The sequence below is a fragment of the Arachis stenosperma genome, chromosome 10, assembly GCF_014773155.1.
Source record: "Arachis stenosperma cultivar V10309 chromosome 10, arast.V10309.gnm1.PFL2, whole genome shotgun sequence".
NCBI lineage: Eukaryota > Viridiplantae > Streptophyta > Magnoliopsida > Fabales > Fabaceae > Arachis > Arachis stenosperma.
The window spans coordinates 51207541-51224381 of NC_080386.1; the positions used below are offsets into that span (position 1 = coordinate 51207541).

General features: G+C 33.7%; 1 protein-coding gene across 1 annotated transcript; it reads left to right on the forward strand.

Moving 5' to 3' along the window:
- The first annotated feature begins 1472 nt into the window (after window positions 1-1472).
- Window positions 1473-2505, forward strand: LOC130954815 (ethylene-responsive transcription factor ERF109-like). Its single transcript, XM_057881590.1, has one exon. It carries the CDS (start codon window positions 1546-1548, stop codon window positions 2245-2247), a length of 702 nt encoding a protein of 233 aa, XP_057737573.1. The 5' UTR covers window positions 1473-1545; the 3' UTR covers window positions 2248-2505.
- The last annotated feature ends 14336 nt before the right edge of the window (window positions 2506-16841 follow it).

The following is a 16841-nucleotide window of genomic DNA, read 5'->3' on the forward strand; positions in this document are numbered from 1 at the left end:
TTTATTTCCTGATTTGAGTTTGACTAGTTTTGGCTGTATTATTAGAGACTTTAATGGTGTTAGATCTCAGGATATTCTGGTAGTTCTCCTTCCTGGTCTATCACCAGATGTGAGTTTTTTGCAATTTGAAAGGGGTTTGTCTTAGCTTAGGACTGTGGTTGGAGAGACATTGTGTGTGAAACAGATTGTTTGGACATTTTGCACCCTTTGCATGACTTTGGTGGTGGGTACACATCTGAAGTTGTTGATTTAGTTTACGAAATTTAGGAGCTTTTATCAAGATCTTGGTATGTTCAAGTCGATTGGATAGTTAGGGAAGCAAATAAAGCGGCGGATTGGATGGTTAGATTTGGAGCAAGAAGTAATCTCAATCATGTGATTTGGTTAGAGTCTAGTGCTATTCCCTAGCAAATCATCAGTTCTGATTTAGGAAAGGTGTTTGCTATGTTCTTCTCATTTGTTTAGACACAAAAAAAAAATTAAGTGACAGTATTTTATGCTTCTTTTTCAAAGTGATACATACCTCTTTACTAATATCAATATCATTTCAAAAATAGTATCCAATATAAATTTTAATTTTGAATAAGTTCATTCATTATATAGGTAAAAAATGATACCCAAAATTAAAAAAAAAAATAAATTTAAGTGTATTTATTGTAATAAAATTTTAGCTTATTTATTTATCTATTATTTATTTTCAATAACACATTCCAAAAAAAGTATTTAATCTTTTACACTAATAGAATTAAATAATCCCTATCACATCTAAAACATATATGACTCTCTTCGATTTCAATCTCAAATAATTGTCACCTTCAAAATTTGTATTTGTTCTTAAATAAATGTCAATTTTAAAAAATTGAATAATATTTGACTAATTTCTCACTAATAAATTTATTAAATAAATATATTATTAATACGAATAGCTTTACAAAACTAATTTAATTTACTTAAAATAAAAAATTTTTGTTTTTAATACTCTACTAGTGACGAGGTTTGCTGGTTTACCATGTCAAGTCAAAAACTAAAAAAGGTTGGCAGCTGGAAAATTTGGACGAGGGTTAAACGACAAAGGTGAACTCTCATACAAGTTTCGTCTTCCGCTGTGGATACTGCGTCCAAAATGCTACTGTTCTTTCTTTCACCGTCATTCACAATCTCAATTCTCAACTCATTCTTGCCACGTCATATTTGTCTCTCGCACTTTCCTTGCTGTCTCTATACTGGACTCCACTCTCTCTTTCAAATTCCCCCACGTGACATTTAATAACTGCCTCCAACAAACCCATATCCAAAAGCCATACACTCACAACCAGGCCCAATTAAGATAACCAAAACCAAGAGAGAGAAACTGAAAAGGCCAAACCCGTGTGTGAACGGTGTGCACAGCTGGCAGTTCAAATGCCACGTCACTCCCAAACCGTATATAAGCGCTTCACCCTCTCACTCCTCACTCTCAATTCCATCTTCAAACCGAAACGCGCCAAAGACCAGAACAGAACAGAGAAAGGAAAAACAGAGAGAACAAAAAAGAAGATCGGAGACATGACTTCCCCTATGGACCGCCTCACAACGGAGCAGGAACTCACCGTCATCGTTGCCGCCCTCACCAACGTCGTCACCGGATCCACCTCCTTCTCCTCCTCCCCGGCGGATTTCATCCGCCACGCATCTCAGCCCTCTGCTGCCGTCGGCTCCAGCGGAAGCTGTGGCGGAGTATTCGAGGACACGTGTCGCGAATGCAACATCAAGGGATGTTTAGGGTGCAACTTCTTCCGCGAAGAGAAAAAAGTTAACAGCGGCAACAGCAAGAAAAGTAGCATTCAGAAAAGGGCGAAGAAGAAGTACAGGGGAGTGAGGCAGAGACCGTGGGGAAAATGGGCTGCGGAAATTCGCGACCCGCGGCGTGCGGCTCGCGTGTGGCTGGGGACATTCAACACGGCGGAGGAGGCCGCCATGGCTTACGACAAAGCCGCAATCGAGTTCCGTGGACCGCGAGCCAAACTCAATTTTCCTATGGTCGACGAGTCCCTTAGGGCCCAGGCCCAACAGCCCAACGTTAATGAGGCTATTGTGAAGGACGAGAATTCAAAGGAGGAGGAAATCGAAACGATGCCGTTTGGGAATAAAGAGAACGAGTTCTGGGAAAGAATGGGAGATGCTGATTTTCAGCAGCTTATGATGATGATGGATTTTGCTGGAGATTCTTCTGATTCTGCGGCTACAGGGAACACCCTAAGTTCTTGAGTTCTACCATGAATAAACCCTAAACCCAAGAATTAAGTAGTAGTGTACAATATTCAACTAAGAGCGGGAAGCATTGCATTAGTTAGTTTCAGACTTTAGTAGAATGTATAATTAATGTACGAATTTGTATGCATTTCTTCTCCTTTTTTTTCCTTCTTCCACTGAATTTTATACTGGAGGAAGCTTGTAAGTCCTGAAATCATTGTTTTCAACGTGCATTGTATATTATGAATGATCAAGATTGTAATCATTATTGTATCTTTGTTTTCCTCCTTCATTTTCTCCTAAGAATGTAACTAATTACAACTAGTCATGATTCATCTAGATAGTGAAAGCGATTGCAAATAATTCAACAAGTTTAGCTAATAATAATTGTTTTTATAAGGTGCTAAACATAAAATGTCTTTGTTAAAAGATTAAAAATTTTACATTAATATTGTATTGTAAATGAATAAAAATGATCAGATTTTTCTTTAGCTACTATAAGTCTATAACAAAACTAAAAAAAAAGAGGTTCAGGGGTGTTGCACTTTTTGGGTCCCACGTGTCTCACCTGAAGTGAAAGACGGGATAAGGATGTTGGTACTTGGTAGTTTGAGCGTTATGAGCACTCACTCACACGGGAATAGGTTCTCTCTTGAGAGAGAAAATAATTAAAAAGTTACCCTTTATCAGGATTCAGGAATCTATGATGCCACCTGTAATTGTTGCACGTTTTACTGCTTCTTTTCTACATGTTTTCAATGTGCTCAATTTGTCAAATCCCAATTCATCACGTGTTAGGGTAATTAGTGGATGAGATCAACGAATTTAAAATGCTTAAAACTTAATTTGACAGATAGATTGGCATAAACCTTAGTGACGCTCACTACAAAACACGAAGGTTGGTGACGTCTGAACATATAATAAAAAGGCAAATAAATGATGCTTTTGGTTTGCTGGGGTAGGGTTACGTGATTTTTTATTGGCTTATGTCTCAAACTCTCAATTTTGTTTTGATTATTATATTTTACGCCATTGAATTTGGTAATGTGATTTTTTTTAAGGTATATTCTTCTGATTCTATGTATATGGTTAATTTGAACAAGTGGGGCCGTTCTAGAGGTAAAATACTAAAATACTAAAATGTTCTTTGCTATGGTCGTGGTCCAACAGGTAGGGACATGACATCTTCAGTGACGCAAATATCTTGAGTCTGAATTTGTCAAATGTTATATGATATTAATATATTAGTTAATATCAAGCACGTTTAATGCCTATAGTTTGTGTTTTAAATTTTGGTTATAATTTATGAAATAATAACTCATACAACGTACTTATGAATTTTTAATGCAAATAATATTTAACCTTAATTAGGTGGCTTAATGCGTGACTGTATGCGGCATAACTTATAATTAGACATGACAAAATTTTCGAATGGAATGAGTATTTGCGAAAATCTATTTATCGAAAGATGAATATGGGGTATTTTTGTATCTGCAAAAATAGGAGACGGAGATCTGTATAATAAATAAGACAGAAAGGAGATAGAGATTTCTGTCTCATAAGAATTCGTATAATATTCGTATATATGGAATTACTAAAATGCCCTTAGTATATATATAAGTTTCACATGAACTCTAACTCCCTAATTCGCGTCACTTCTCTCTTCTCTCGGTCATTCTCTTCTCCCTACATAGTAAAATTCAAAGATCAAATCCTCTCTTCTCACCAATCACCACCGTCGTCCACCACCTCCTACCCCCCACCACCAAGCTCCTCCTATTTCACTGCTTCTCCCTCTTATTGTCGAAGTCATTGGCTCACCGCGCGCGCCTAGCCGAGGAGAACATCGTCATCGCTGCTTGACCCAGCTATGTCAGAAGCGTCATGTTAGAGCATCTTCACTATCTTCACGTAAGAAGCGTCGTGTCAAAGCCTCTTCTGCTGTCGCGTCATATCGCCTATGTTCAGCCGCGTCGCCTCTATTTCGTGACTGTCGTTTGTTCCAGTTTCGTTGCCTATGTCTTCCTCGTCTATACTCTACTTCTCACTCTTCCTCGTCTTTGTTTGAGTTCTGGCTGCTTCTTCCCCCTCCTCTGTGTTTAAATTTCAGCCCTAACAGAGGAAATTTTATGTCTTTGCTATTGTTTTTTCTTATTTTTATTTAATTTTTGGTGTTGTTGCTATGTAATTTTTTTATTGTTCCTATTGTATTGTTGTCATTGTTTTAAATTTTAACTGTTGGTGTTGTTGTAACTATGAAGATTATGTATGTTTGGAATGATAAATTGCATATTATCTTTCTTTTTTTCGTTTTTTTTTTAATTCGCGGACATCCAAGTCCTTGGCAGATAAGTCTTCGTTACCCGTCGTGGAGATGGGGCGGGGACGGGGACGACTTATGGTGGCGGGGGCGGGTTGCCTTCATGGAAATCCGTTGCCATCCCTACTTAAAATATGATGATTTTATTTTTAGCTCCTTTTTTCGGTTAATACTACTTTTTGGTGAAAAAATTAATTAATCTTAATTAGAATTTAGATACTCTTATTATCTTTCATTACAAGAAAAATAGTCTATTGCCACGCTTTTAAAGCGTGCTCAAAGTGGAAAAAAGCGTAGCGACAGCTTCTCACCATGCTTTTTGAGCTATCGGCACACTTTTATTGAGCTATGGTCACGCTTACTTTGTTATCTGATGTTAGTTATTGCCAGGCTTTGAAAGCGTGGCTGTATGTATAATCCTATAGCCACGTTTCTAGCGTGCTCTCTGGTGGACATAAAACCATGCATTTAAAGCGTGACAAGCTGAAAACTTGTCGTTGCACTTTTAAAGCGTGGCTTATTCCTTTTTAAATAAAAAAATAGACACAAACACACTGTCTAGATCTCCTGCCACTTACTATTCTCCTCTTTTCTCTCAAAACTCTCGCTTCCAATCAAATATGGATTCTTTTCACTCAAACACTCACTCCCTTTCTCAATTTATTTTCTCTCATATTTTTTAAATTGCTCACATCCCAAGAATCCAATGAGAAATTTTGTACTTTTGAATCCTCCAAGGACACATCTCCATCTACAACATACTCAACAAATTCTTACATCTCTGACTTTGAAGAATAATTAAAGATAGGCGTAGAAGAAATCCTCTTCTTATGTCAATCTATAATATTCTTCTTGAAATTAGGAACTTTGACTTTTGTTTGACCCTCAAATATTGCTCCTTTGGAATCCCAAGTTGCTATAAATTGTTGCATCCCATGTCAATGGCCAATTTGGCCAAATCCTCCATGGTCGCAATGTTGGACTTTATCTACAAGTTCTTCGCATAATCCAAACAAAAATTGTTCCATAAGAACCTCAAAACTCTTTTTAATATTAGCCTTATCCATCAAATATAGAAACTCCTTGTGGTACTCCATCACTGATTGTGAACCGTGTTGCAACTTACAAAATTATTCAAAAAATTCGTTGTGGTATGATGATGGCACAACCCGATTCCTCATGTGGTATGATGATAGCACAAACTGATTTCTCATGATTTTTTCATCTTCTCCCAACTGCAAATTAGGTTTTTTAAATACTGTAAAAGGAGAAAAAAATAGAATACAACCTCCCCCACTCTTGTCACCATTATTTAATATCTCGAAATCGGTGCATCCCAATCTGATGTACCAATCTTTCAAAGGAGGATTTTGGAAGTGACTTTATAAATGAATCTGCCAGATTATTGCTTGAGCGGATCTGTTGGACATCAATTATTTCTTAATTTTGAAAATCACGAGTGAAGAAAAATCTGGGAGAAATATGTTTTGTTCTATCACCTTTGATGTATCCACCTTTAAGTTGTGCAATGCATATTGTATTATCTCCAAACAGAACAGTTGAAGCTATCTTATGATTAATCAGTCCACATGATGACAGAAAATAATGGATCAAACTCTTGAGCGAAAAAAACTCGTGACAAGTATAGTTGTTTCGTGGACCTTCATAATATAGTTGTACCACCATATGTGAACAAGTATCCTATTTGAGATCTCCCTTTGTGTGGATCAGACAAGTATCCTGTATCTGTATAACCAACTAGTTGTTACTTGGATCTATATGGATAAAACAATCCTATATCAACTGTCCCATGAAGATATCGAAAGATTTGTTTGATTTCATTCTGATGTCTTCTGGTTAGAGAGGAACTATACCTTTCTAGTAAATTCACAACAAATGATATATCGAGTCGTGTATTATTAGTAAGATACATTAGTACCCCAATGGAACTAAGATATGGTATTTCAGGACCAATGATATCTTTATTTTATTCTTTAGGACAGAATTGATCATTTTCCACATCCAAAGACCTTAATGATCATCGACGTACTTAATGGATGTGACTTATCCATATAAAATCTCTTTAAGATCTTTTTTGTGTATGTTGTTTGATGAATAAAGATCCCATTTTTTGTATACTTGATCTGGAGGTTGAGACAAAATTTATCCTTTCTAAGATTTTTCATCTCAAACTCTTCTTTTAGAGCTTTTATAGTTGTTAGAATCTTTTCAGGTGTTCCAATGATCTTAAATCATCAACGTACACATCAATTATAATGAATCCAGATGAAGATTTCATTAAGAAAACACGTGGACAGATATCATCATTCTTGAATCCGTTTTTGGCCAGATACTCAGTAAGACGATTATACCATATTCATCCAGATTGCTTTAGACCATATAAAGATATTTGAAATTTGACTGAGTATAACCCCTGTGAATATTCATTGGATGATTTAGATATCTTTAATCTTTCAGGGACTTTTATATAGATACACGATCTAATGATGCATATAAGTAGGTTGTTACCACATCCATTAAATGCATATGTAGTTTATGGTATGTGCATCCACTACAAGAGAATATGTTTATTCATAATCTATACCAGGTCATTGTGAAAAATCTTGTGCCACAAGTCGAGCTTTGTAGCATACAACTTCATTTTTCTCATTTCGTTTTTTTTTTTTTTACAAATACCAATTTGTATCCAACAGGTTTTACATCTTCTGGTGTACAGACTATAGGTCTAAAGACTTCACGTTTTGCAAATGAGTCTAACTCAACCTTCATAGCTTCTTTTCATTTTGGCCAATCATTTATTTATCGATATTTTTTTACTATTCTTAGCTCAAGATCCTTACTTTCATGCATGATATTTAATACCACATTATATGCAAATATTTCATTGACAATTATCTTATTTCGGTCCCATTTTTCTCCTATAAAGACATAATTTATCGAGATCTCGTTATTTTTACAATTATTAGGTCCCTGAACGTCTTCTGACGTCAAAACTCTATCAGAATTTTGGACAACTGCACGTGTCTTTACTATGTCTTTATCTTTCTCAATAGGAATAGTATTTACCTCTTTTTTTTCGAGAACTTTTGTCTTTGGAACCGACAAGCCTACCACACTTTTGACGTAAATTTATTTCAGTGGTCATTTGTCCGATTGGGACATTAATTCAAATTAGAGCATTTTCAGCTGATATATAGGATTTAGTTATCATTTTCGTATCATAAAATACATCAGAAAATTCATTTGCTATTCTTTGCAAATGTATAATCTTTTAAACTTCTAGTTCACATTGTCCTGATAGAGGATCTAAATCATCAAGGATGATGCACTCCAATTAAGTTCTTTTTCAGGAAGCTTATTCTATTCCCTGATGTTGGAAATTTTGATTCATCAAAATGACAATCTTCACATCGGACTTTAAATACATCTCTAGTTTGTATCTCAAGATACATCACTATAGAGGGAGAATCCTATCCAACATATATCCTCAATTTTCTTTGGAGTCCCATTTTGGTGCGGCAAGGTGGTGCAATAGGAACATATATCACACACCCGAATATTCTTAAATGGGAACATTTGTCTACTGGCCAAAAGCTAATTGCATAGGAGAGAACTGATGGTAACTTGTTGGTCTCAAATGAATAAGTACTGTGGCATGTAAAATAGCATATCCCCAAGTCGAGGTTGGGAGATTTGTTCTCATAAGTAAGTGTCTAGTAATTAATTGGAAGCATTTAATAAGTGATTCTACTAACCCATTTTGTGTGTGAACACGAGCTACTGGATGTTCAACGCTTATTCCGTTAGCCATACAATTAAAGTCTTGGAAAGTAAATTTAGCAGCATTATCAAGACGAATTGCTTTGATTGAATTTTCTAGAAATTATGCTTTTAATCGAATAATTTGAGCAAGTAATCTCGCAAACCCCAGGTTGCGAGAAGACAATAAGCACATATGTGACCATCTCGAAGATGCGTCTATTAGGACTATAAAATATCTAAAAGATCCACATCGTGGAAGAATAGTCCACATATGTCACTTTGAATCCTTTCTAAAAATTTAGGAGACTCAAATCCAATTTTTACTGGTGATGGTCTTAAAATTAGCTTTTCTTGAGAACATGCAACACAATAAAATTCACTAGATTTAAGAACCTTTTGGTTCTTTAGTGAATGTCCATGGGAGTTTTCAATAATTCTCCGTATCATGGTTATTCCCGGATGACCCAATCGATCATGTCAAATTATAAATTCATTTGGACTGGTAAACTTCGGGTTTACAATGTTATATGATTCAATCACACTAATTTTAGCATAATATAACCCAGATGAAAGTTAGGGTAACTTTTCTAATATAACCTTTTTATTTGAATAATGAGTTGTGATACATAAGTACTCATGATTTCTCTCATTCATTTTTTTAATATGATATCTATTTCGGCGAATATCTTTAAAACTTAACAAGTTCCTTAGAGACTTAGTAAATAATAGTGCTTTATTTATTATGAATTTCATTTCTCCGAAAAATAAAATCATAGCTCTTCCGGAGCCTTCTATCACATTGCCTGAGTCAATAATAGTATTAACATATTCTTCTTTTGATAAAAGATGTGTAAAATATATATTATTTTTTAAAATGGTATGCGAACTTGTACTATCCGCAAGGTAAACATCTTCACTATATATTCTTGTCATTTTTTTCAAAGGCAAATAATAATAATAAAATGAGTAAAAGTATATGCACAATGAAATTATTTTCTTTATTGAAATTATTTTTCTAAAAAGTACTATACATAGTATCATATACTAAAAAATGTTACTATTATTATTATTATTATTATTATTATTATTATTTTAGAACTTGACACATTTATTAATTTTGAAATTTATAAACATAAATATCTTATTAAACATTATTTATATACATCACGCTTGAAATTTAAATACATAGGAAATAAAGCTTAAAAGTTTTTTTTACATTATTTATTTACATAAGTATTGAACCCAAATATCAAACTTTTCCATCAATGATCAAATGACCTCCTTCAGGATCCTTAAAGAAATCAGATACTTTATAATGAGTAGTGTAATTTTCAGCAACATCCTTTGAAACAAAATTCGTCTCCTTTTCTTTGTCATCCTTTTTCAAGAATGCTTGATAAAGATCAACTAGGTGCCTCAGGGTACGATAGGTACGCGGTCAATGGCCCTCTCCACCACAACGGAAATATTTATCTTTTATTGATTTATTTTACCCATTATTTCTTTCTTTATCCTACTTCTAGTGAGATCCTTTCTTGTGAACATATATTTTTTTTCCTTTCATAATTTTTCTTGTTACCCAAACCTTGTCATTTACCTCTTCTGGGGTTATGATTTGCAGCATTTACTTCAAGAAATGGGGCAGCGCCAGTTGGGTGTGCTTCATGATTTTTTAAAAGCAATTCATTGTTATGCTCAGCAACAAGAATGCAAGAAATTATCTCAGAATATTTTTAAATTCTTTTTCTCGATACTGCTGCTGCAGGAACACATTTGAGGCATGAAAGATCGAGAAAATTTTCTCTAACATGTCATTATCAGTTATCTTTTCCCCACATAATTTCATTCGTGAGGTAATTTGGAACATTGCTAAATTGTATTCATTTATGGATTTAAAATCCTGTAGACGTAAGTGCATTCACTCATATCGGACTTGAGGAAGTATCACTGTCTTTTGATGATTATACATTTCTCCAAGATTTTTTCACAGATCTGTAGGATCTTTTAATGTGAGATATTCATTTTTCAGTCCTTCGTCAAGATGACGAGGATGGAAGATCATGACTTTGGTTTTATCCTTCTAGGATGCATTATTTTCAATTTTAACGGTATCTCCTAAATCCATTGAATCAAGATAGATTTTGGCATCTAGTATCCATGATAATTAGTTATTTTTAGATATATCAAGAGCATTAAATTCAAGGTGAGAGAGCTTCGACATAATGTAAATTTATTACCTGAGTCTTCCTAAAATTTGATCAGAGTCTCGTGCTGATAACGTGTTGTAAAATAAATAAATAAGGAAGATGTACTAGACATAAAATAAAGATTTGTAAATAGAATACTCTAATATTAATATTCACCAATATAATTAATTCAATATAATAGAGATGATTCATATATTTATTTAATATATATAGTAACGTAAAGAGAGAAAGAGGAATATTAGCAGTATATAAAGAAAGAAGAATTATTGTTATTGTTGTGTGTGTTATTCTCGGGCCACATACACTTTTGCTATTTATACATGTAGAAGCAGTTTCTTTTCATGACTTTATAAATGTGCAGTCTAACATTGGAATTTTTGCACCGTCCACTATTAAGCTTTTAGACCACCCAAAGTGATTTACTTGGAGAAATGGACATTCATATTTATCAAAATAGAATCTTTATTTACGCTCAAAATTTCTGAAAAAGAAACTTTCGTTCTAAAGTTCTTATATTTTTCTCATTATATCCTTATTTCTAATGGGTATGTAAAGCATTTAGTGTCGTGATTTTCATGGAATTTGGTGTGACAATTTTTTTTTTTCAGATAGATTGGATCATCTTTAATTTTAGGTATTGTATACTCATGTACACCATATTCACATACACAATATTAAAAGTTCTATTTACTATTTGACATCAACTAAATTTCAAATCCAAATATATTCATTGCAAGACATAGAAGATAACCACCAGAACAACATTTTTCATGCATTGTGATTCCTTTCTTAGGTAGCATAAAGACAAGGTTGTCGCTTTGGGCCAACAACGAAGAAGCTCAATCAATGACCGCCTTGCTCTGATCCTAGCTTGCAACATCTGGAAGGAACGGTGATAGCAAGTCTTTAGAGAATTACACTTTGAAAGCAAAATATTTTTGGGATAATTTTTTTAGAGATGAAAGAAGATTATGTATAATCCAATCTAATAATTAGTTGGTTATTTTTTCTAATATAAATTTTATCATTTTAAAATTTTAATTAATAAACTAGACCCTCATATTAGAGGAATAATAAAATTTATAAAAAAATCTGACAGCCAGATTTTATGGTACACAAATTGAAGTATTCGACTTGTGTTGAAGTAAATTTTTTCACTTTAAAAGCAAGGTTCTGAAAACTTATTCGAACTGGTCAGTCGGATTGATCAAATTGAAAATTGAGAACCGGTGAAGAAAGTGGTTCAGATAACAGGCATAACTGTCTACCTCAAAAAATCATTTTTGGACTGTTGAATCGGTTGAAAACTGTCCAATTGAACCGAACTAGGACTTGGGTGGTTTTTACTTTTCACATGGAAATAGTGCCACTTTGTTTAATTAGGAAAAAAAAGAAAAAGAAATGGTAACCCTAACTGGCTAACTCCTTCACTACTCACCCAGAGAGCAGCAGCATCTCCTTCCTCACTCCCTCAGAATTGCATCACAGCCATCATTTGCTTCATCTAGCCGCCACCGTCGTCGCAACTACTCGATGCCGACATCCCACTGCAACTGGTCTAGCGTCGTTCCTCTGTCGCACAGCCGGTGTTCTATCACACCTTTTCCACCACGCTTTAGCCCTTCCCTATTCCAGTTCTGCCACACTTCACCCTCCTCTATTCCAGTTCCATTGTGCTCCACCCTCTTTTGCTCTAGTACTGTCACAAACCACCCTCCTCTGCTATAAATTGACGGTCTAGGCCACCTCTTTTCTCGTTATATTGTGTCTAGCCTTCCTTCGTGCTCCCTTACCTCTGTGTTCTAGAAAGTATTTTTTTTACTATAATTTATGTTTTAATTGGTTTAGGATTGCTAATATGAGATTTTTCTTTTTCAAGTATTGTTGTCATTACTGGGTTTGTTGATGATGTTCTTGATTTTGTTGGCTTTAATTTCTTTTTGGGTTTTTTTTGGTGATTTTCTTTTATTCTAATATGCTGGAGTTTTTTATTTTTTCTAATATGCTATTGTTAATTGCTTCAAGTATTTGTCGTTGTTGAGATTATTCATTATTGTGGGTTTCTGTATTTTTGTTCTTGGGTTGCATAATGCAAGTGCAGAAAAAAATTTGTCTTCTAATCCTTTTAGTTCAAATGAAGCTTCTTATCCTCCTGATTCCAATAATAGTCTATAATAAGTTTCTTCTAATTTTTGAAAGAAAAAAAAACAGATCCAACTTAAAATTATGTTGCTATATAAGTAGTGAATGAAAAGTCTTATTACTAATACAAATTTTGTCTGACGACAAATTTTAACATTGGCATTTTATGTTTAGTTGTTTCTTGAGTCTATATTTAGATGAGATTAGCTTCTTATCTTCTTGAATGAAATGATAGTCTATTACAAGTTTCTTCTAATTTTTCAAAGAAAAAAAAAGCAGATCCAACTTAAAAATATGTTGCTATATAAGTAGTGAACGAAAAGTCTAATTACTAATACAAATTTTGTCTTATGACAAATTTTAAATTTGGCATTTTATGTTTAGTTGTTTCTTGTGATTGATATATGTAGTACATTTAATTTGGATAATATTTTAAAATTTATAATATACTATAATTATATTTAGTCCACCTACACATCCAAGTGTTTTTGGCATCCAAGTCCAATGAAGTTGGTCTAAATTCAACAAAAACAACTTTCATTACACTAGCGTGTACACACGCGCTTTTCAATAATGCAACACATATCCTACTTCGTCTTCGTCTTCGCATTCTTCCTTCTTCTTCTTCGCTTTCCTCCTTCTTCGTCTTCGCATTTCTTCTTCTTCTTCGTGTTCTTCCTTCTTCTTCTTCACCTTCCTCCTTTTTCTTCTTCACGTTCCTTCTTCTTCTACGTGTGAGAAATAAAAAATAGATCTAACTTAAAAATATATTGCTATATAAGTAGTCAACGAAAAGACTCATTACTAATACAAATTTTTTCTAATGACAAATTTTAACTTTGGAATTTTATGTTTAGTTGTTTCTTGTGATTGATATATGTAGTACTTTTAATTTGGATAATATTTTAAAATTTATATTATACTATAATTATATTTAGTCCAGCTACACATCCAAGTGTTTTTCGCAACCAAGTCCAACGAAGTTGGTCTAAATTCAACAAAAACAACTTTCATTACACTAGCGTGTACATACACGCTTTTCAATAATGCAACACATATCCTTCTTTGTCTTCGTCTTTGCATTCTTCCTTCTTTTTCTTCTTCGCTTTCCTCCTTCTTTGTCTTCACATTTCTTCTTCTTCTTCGCATTTCTTCTTCTTCTTTGCATTCTTCCTTCTTCTTCTTCTTCTTCTTCTTCTTCTTCTTCTTCTTCTTCTTCTTCTTCTTGTTCACGTTCCTTGTCCTTCTTCAGATTTGAACAAACAATCAAAAAGACTCAATCATTAACAAAAACACATCGAATTCATTTCTGGATCCAAATGAACCTCAATTTAAACTAAGAAATAAACTAAAATTACTTAGAGAATAAAAAATTTGGTCAATACTTATTAGCATTATCAAGTGAACCTTAATTAATACACAAATAAACCGAAATAAACTAAGAAATGAACTAAAATTATTTAATGATGGCATCAGAGAAAATCAGAACCAATAAAGATGTTTGCAAAATGTTGGTGTTATTCATGCAACATTGGGAGGAGGAGGAGGAGGAGGAGGAGGAGGAGAACCTGCGTGTGCAAATTTGGAAGAAGAAGAAGAAGAGAAATCACTTAGATGCAGAGCATTATTGAAAAGAAGAAGAAGAAGAGAAATCACTTAGATGCAGAGCATTATTGAATTATATTTTAGTGTGTTTATTTATATTTTATTTATTATTTTATTATAAAATAATTCTTTCGATTGAACTACGGTTGAATCAATTGAACGAGTAAACTAGTAGATTAGTAACTAACACGGTTTAATGATCGATTCGATTTTTAGAACCTTACTTAAAATAAATTGAAGAGTCCGATAATCACATTTAAAAAAATCTAAATACTAAAAAGAAAAATCTAAATATTAGATCTATATATTTAAAAAAAATTAGAATAAAAAGTAATAAATTAAGTTAAATTTGTATATTTAAAAAATTTAAAATAAAAAAGAACAAATTTGATAGATTTATAGTCTTCACATAATAGTAAAACACAAAAGAAAAAGTATGAAGAACCAATACCCTTATTGTACAATGCATACAATGGGAGTTTAATTGAAACTAAAATTAAATTATGGGTAGTTAATTAATTTTGATTTCTTTCTATTTTGAAATTTAAAACAAATTAGGATTACCGTCACTTATAGAATCAAAACAACGACCTCCCGCTCTCAAGACGACGTGACCTCCTTGTTCTCGATTTCTCCAAGAATCTCGCTGCTTCAACCCCGCCATGATCACTGACTGCCGTCTTCGTTTGTTCCCATTGCCCTCTCGTCCGCACAGTCCACTGCGCAGCACTGCGTTCCGTTTGTCTACAGCAAATTTGCGCCGATGCAGTAACCCAAACCTCTAGCAAGGACAGTGTGCAACCGGTGTGCCTTCTTCCCGATGTCGACGTCGCAAGACGAACGTGTTTCAAGTGTGCGTCTTCCTTCATGCACACCACCGAGATGAAGTTCCTTTATTGAATGCGATATAGTTGAACCGTTTGGCCATTACAGAGAAATTATCTAATCAACATGAAAACGTATCCGGCGATGTGGTCGTCGACGGTGAGAAGTCGAACAAGGTGATCAACTTACGATAAAAAACATTGATATTGGATGGTTATTTTTCAAATAATTTAGATTTTAAATCATAATGTAAATAGATGTTTATTTTTACGATTAATGTAGTATCCAGATGTGATTGATGAGTTGTGATTCAACTAAATTTGTGATTGTTTTATATTGAATGGTATGATTATATGTGTGGAGAATTTGCATAAATTAATTAATAATTTTATGCTTGTAGGACTGTTTTTAAATGGTATGGTATCCTTATATGCAGGAAGCATATTTTATGCGTATATGTGTATATGATTGTATGCTTCCTACATATTATATGGCATGCTTATATGCTAACCATCTTATTATGTTCTTATTTGTCATGCAGATAGGCTTATATGCTCATATGAATGATGAAGTTGCATAAATTAATTAGTCGGTATGCTTATATGAATGCATTATAATGTATGGTATGCGTATATTCTTCCTACATGATGGTCATTGAATGAATTAAAAAAGCAACTATAAGGTGATGTAGGCACTGAAATCGAGGTCTGAATTAATGTGTATGGTAATTGTATTTATTGCATGGTAATCATGGAATGCTTAGATGAGTGTTTTATAATGGCATGGTATCCTTATATGCTCCCTGCATATTTTGTATTTATATGCTAATATTATGTGGTATGCCTACATGCTTCCTGCATATGATTTTCTTATTTTTCATGCTGATGGATTTATATGCTTATATGTGTGCTGAATTGCATAAATTTACTAATGATATGCTTATATGAGTGGTTTTTTATGGAATGGTGTGCTTATGTTCTTCTTGCATGTGTAGATAAGAATTTATGTATGTAATTGTGCATGATGGTCATTGAATAAAAAAAGAAGCAACTAAAGGGTGATGTAGGTGCTTAAATAATAACTAAAATGGAATAAATAATTTTAATACCCATAATTGTCATTTCCATGCAGTTGTTGTTAAGCTAAAATGGATAGGATGATTAACTTGATTTCTAGCTGATGTTGCATTTTTGGTGCTTGTTATTGAGGTTTTATTTACATGATATTTAATATGAATTTTTTTCTTTCGGTTACTGTGTTTCTTTCGGAATTGTAGGCCATGCAACTGTCGGATGTTACTGAGGTTGGAAGTGAAGAGATAGAGCTTGGTGACGAGGTTTTGGACTCTAGTTTAATTTTGTGTAGTCATAATTCACATGTTTGATTTGATCATTAATGGTAATATTTTTTTTAAAATTAATCTAAAATGTAGTTATCGGATCATGGTTGCCTTCAAGAAGACGAGATACCAAGAGTTGGAAAGCGCTTATCGTAATTATAGATGGCTCATGACTTTTATGTTACATGCGCAAAGAAAGTAGGATTTGCAACTAAGATAAGGATGACAATATATGACAACATCACAAATATACCCGTTAACCAAGCTATCTACTGTAACCGCGACGGGTTCTGTGGGTTCGTGTCAAAGCACCAACCTGGAAGAGCACAATTTCTGTTGTTGGGTGCAAGGCAAGGATATATGTGAAGTTTGATAAGGACATGCAAGA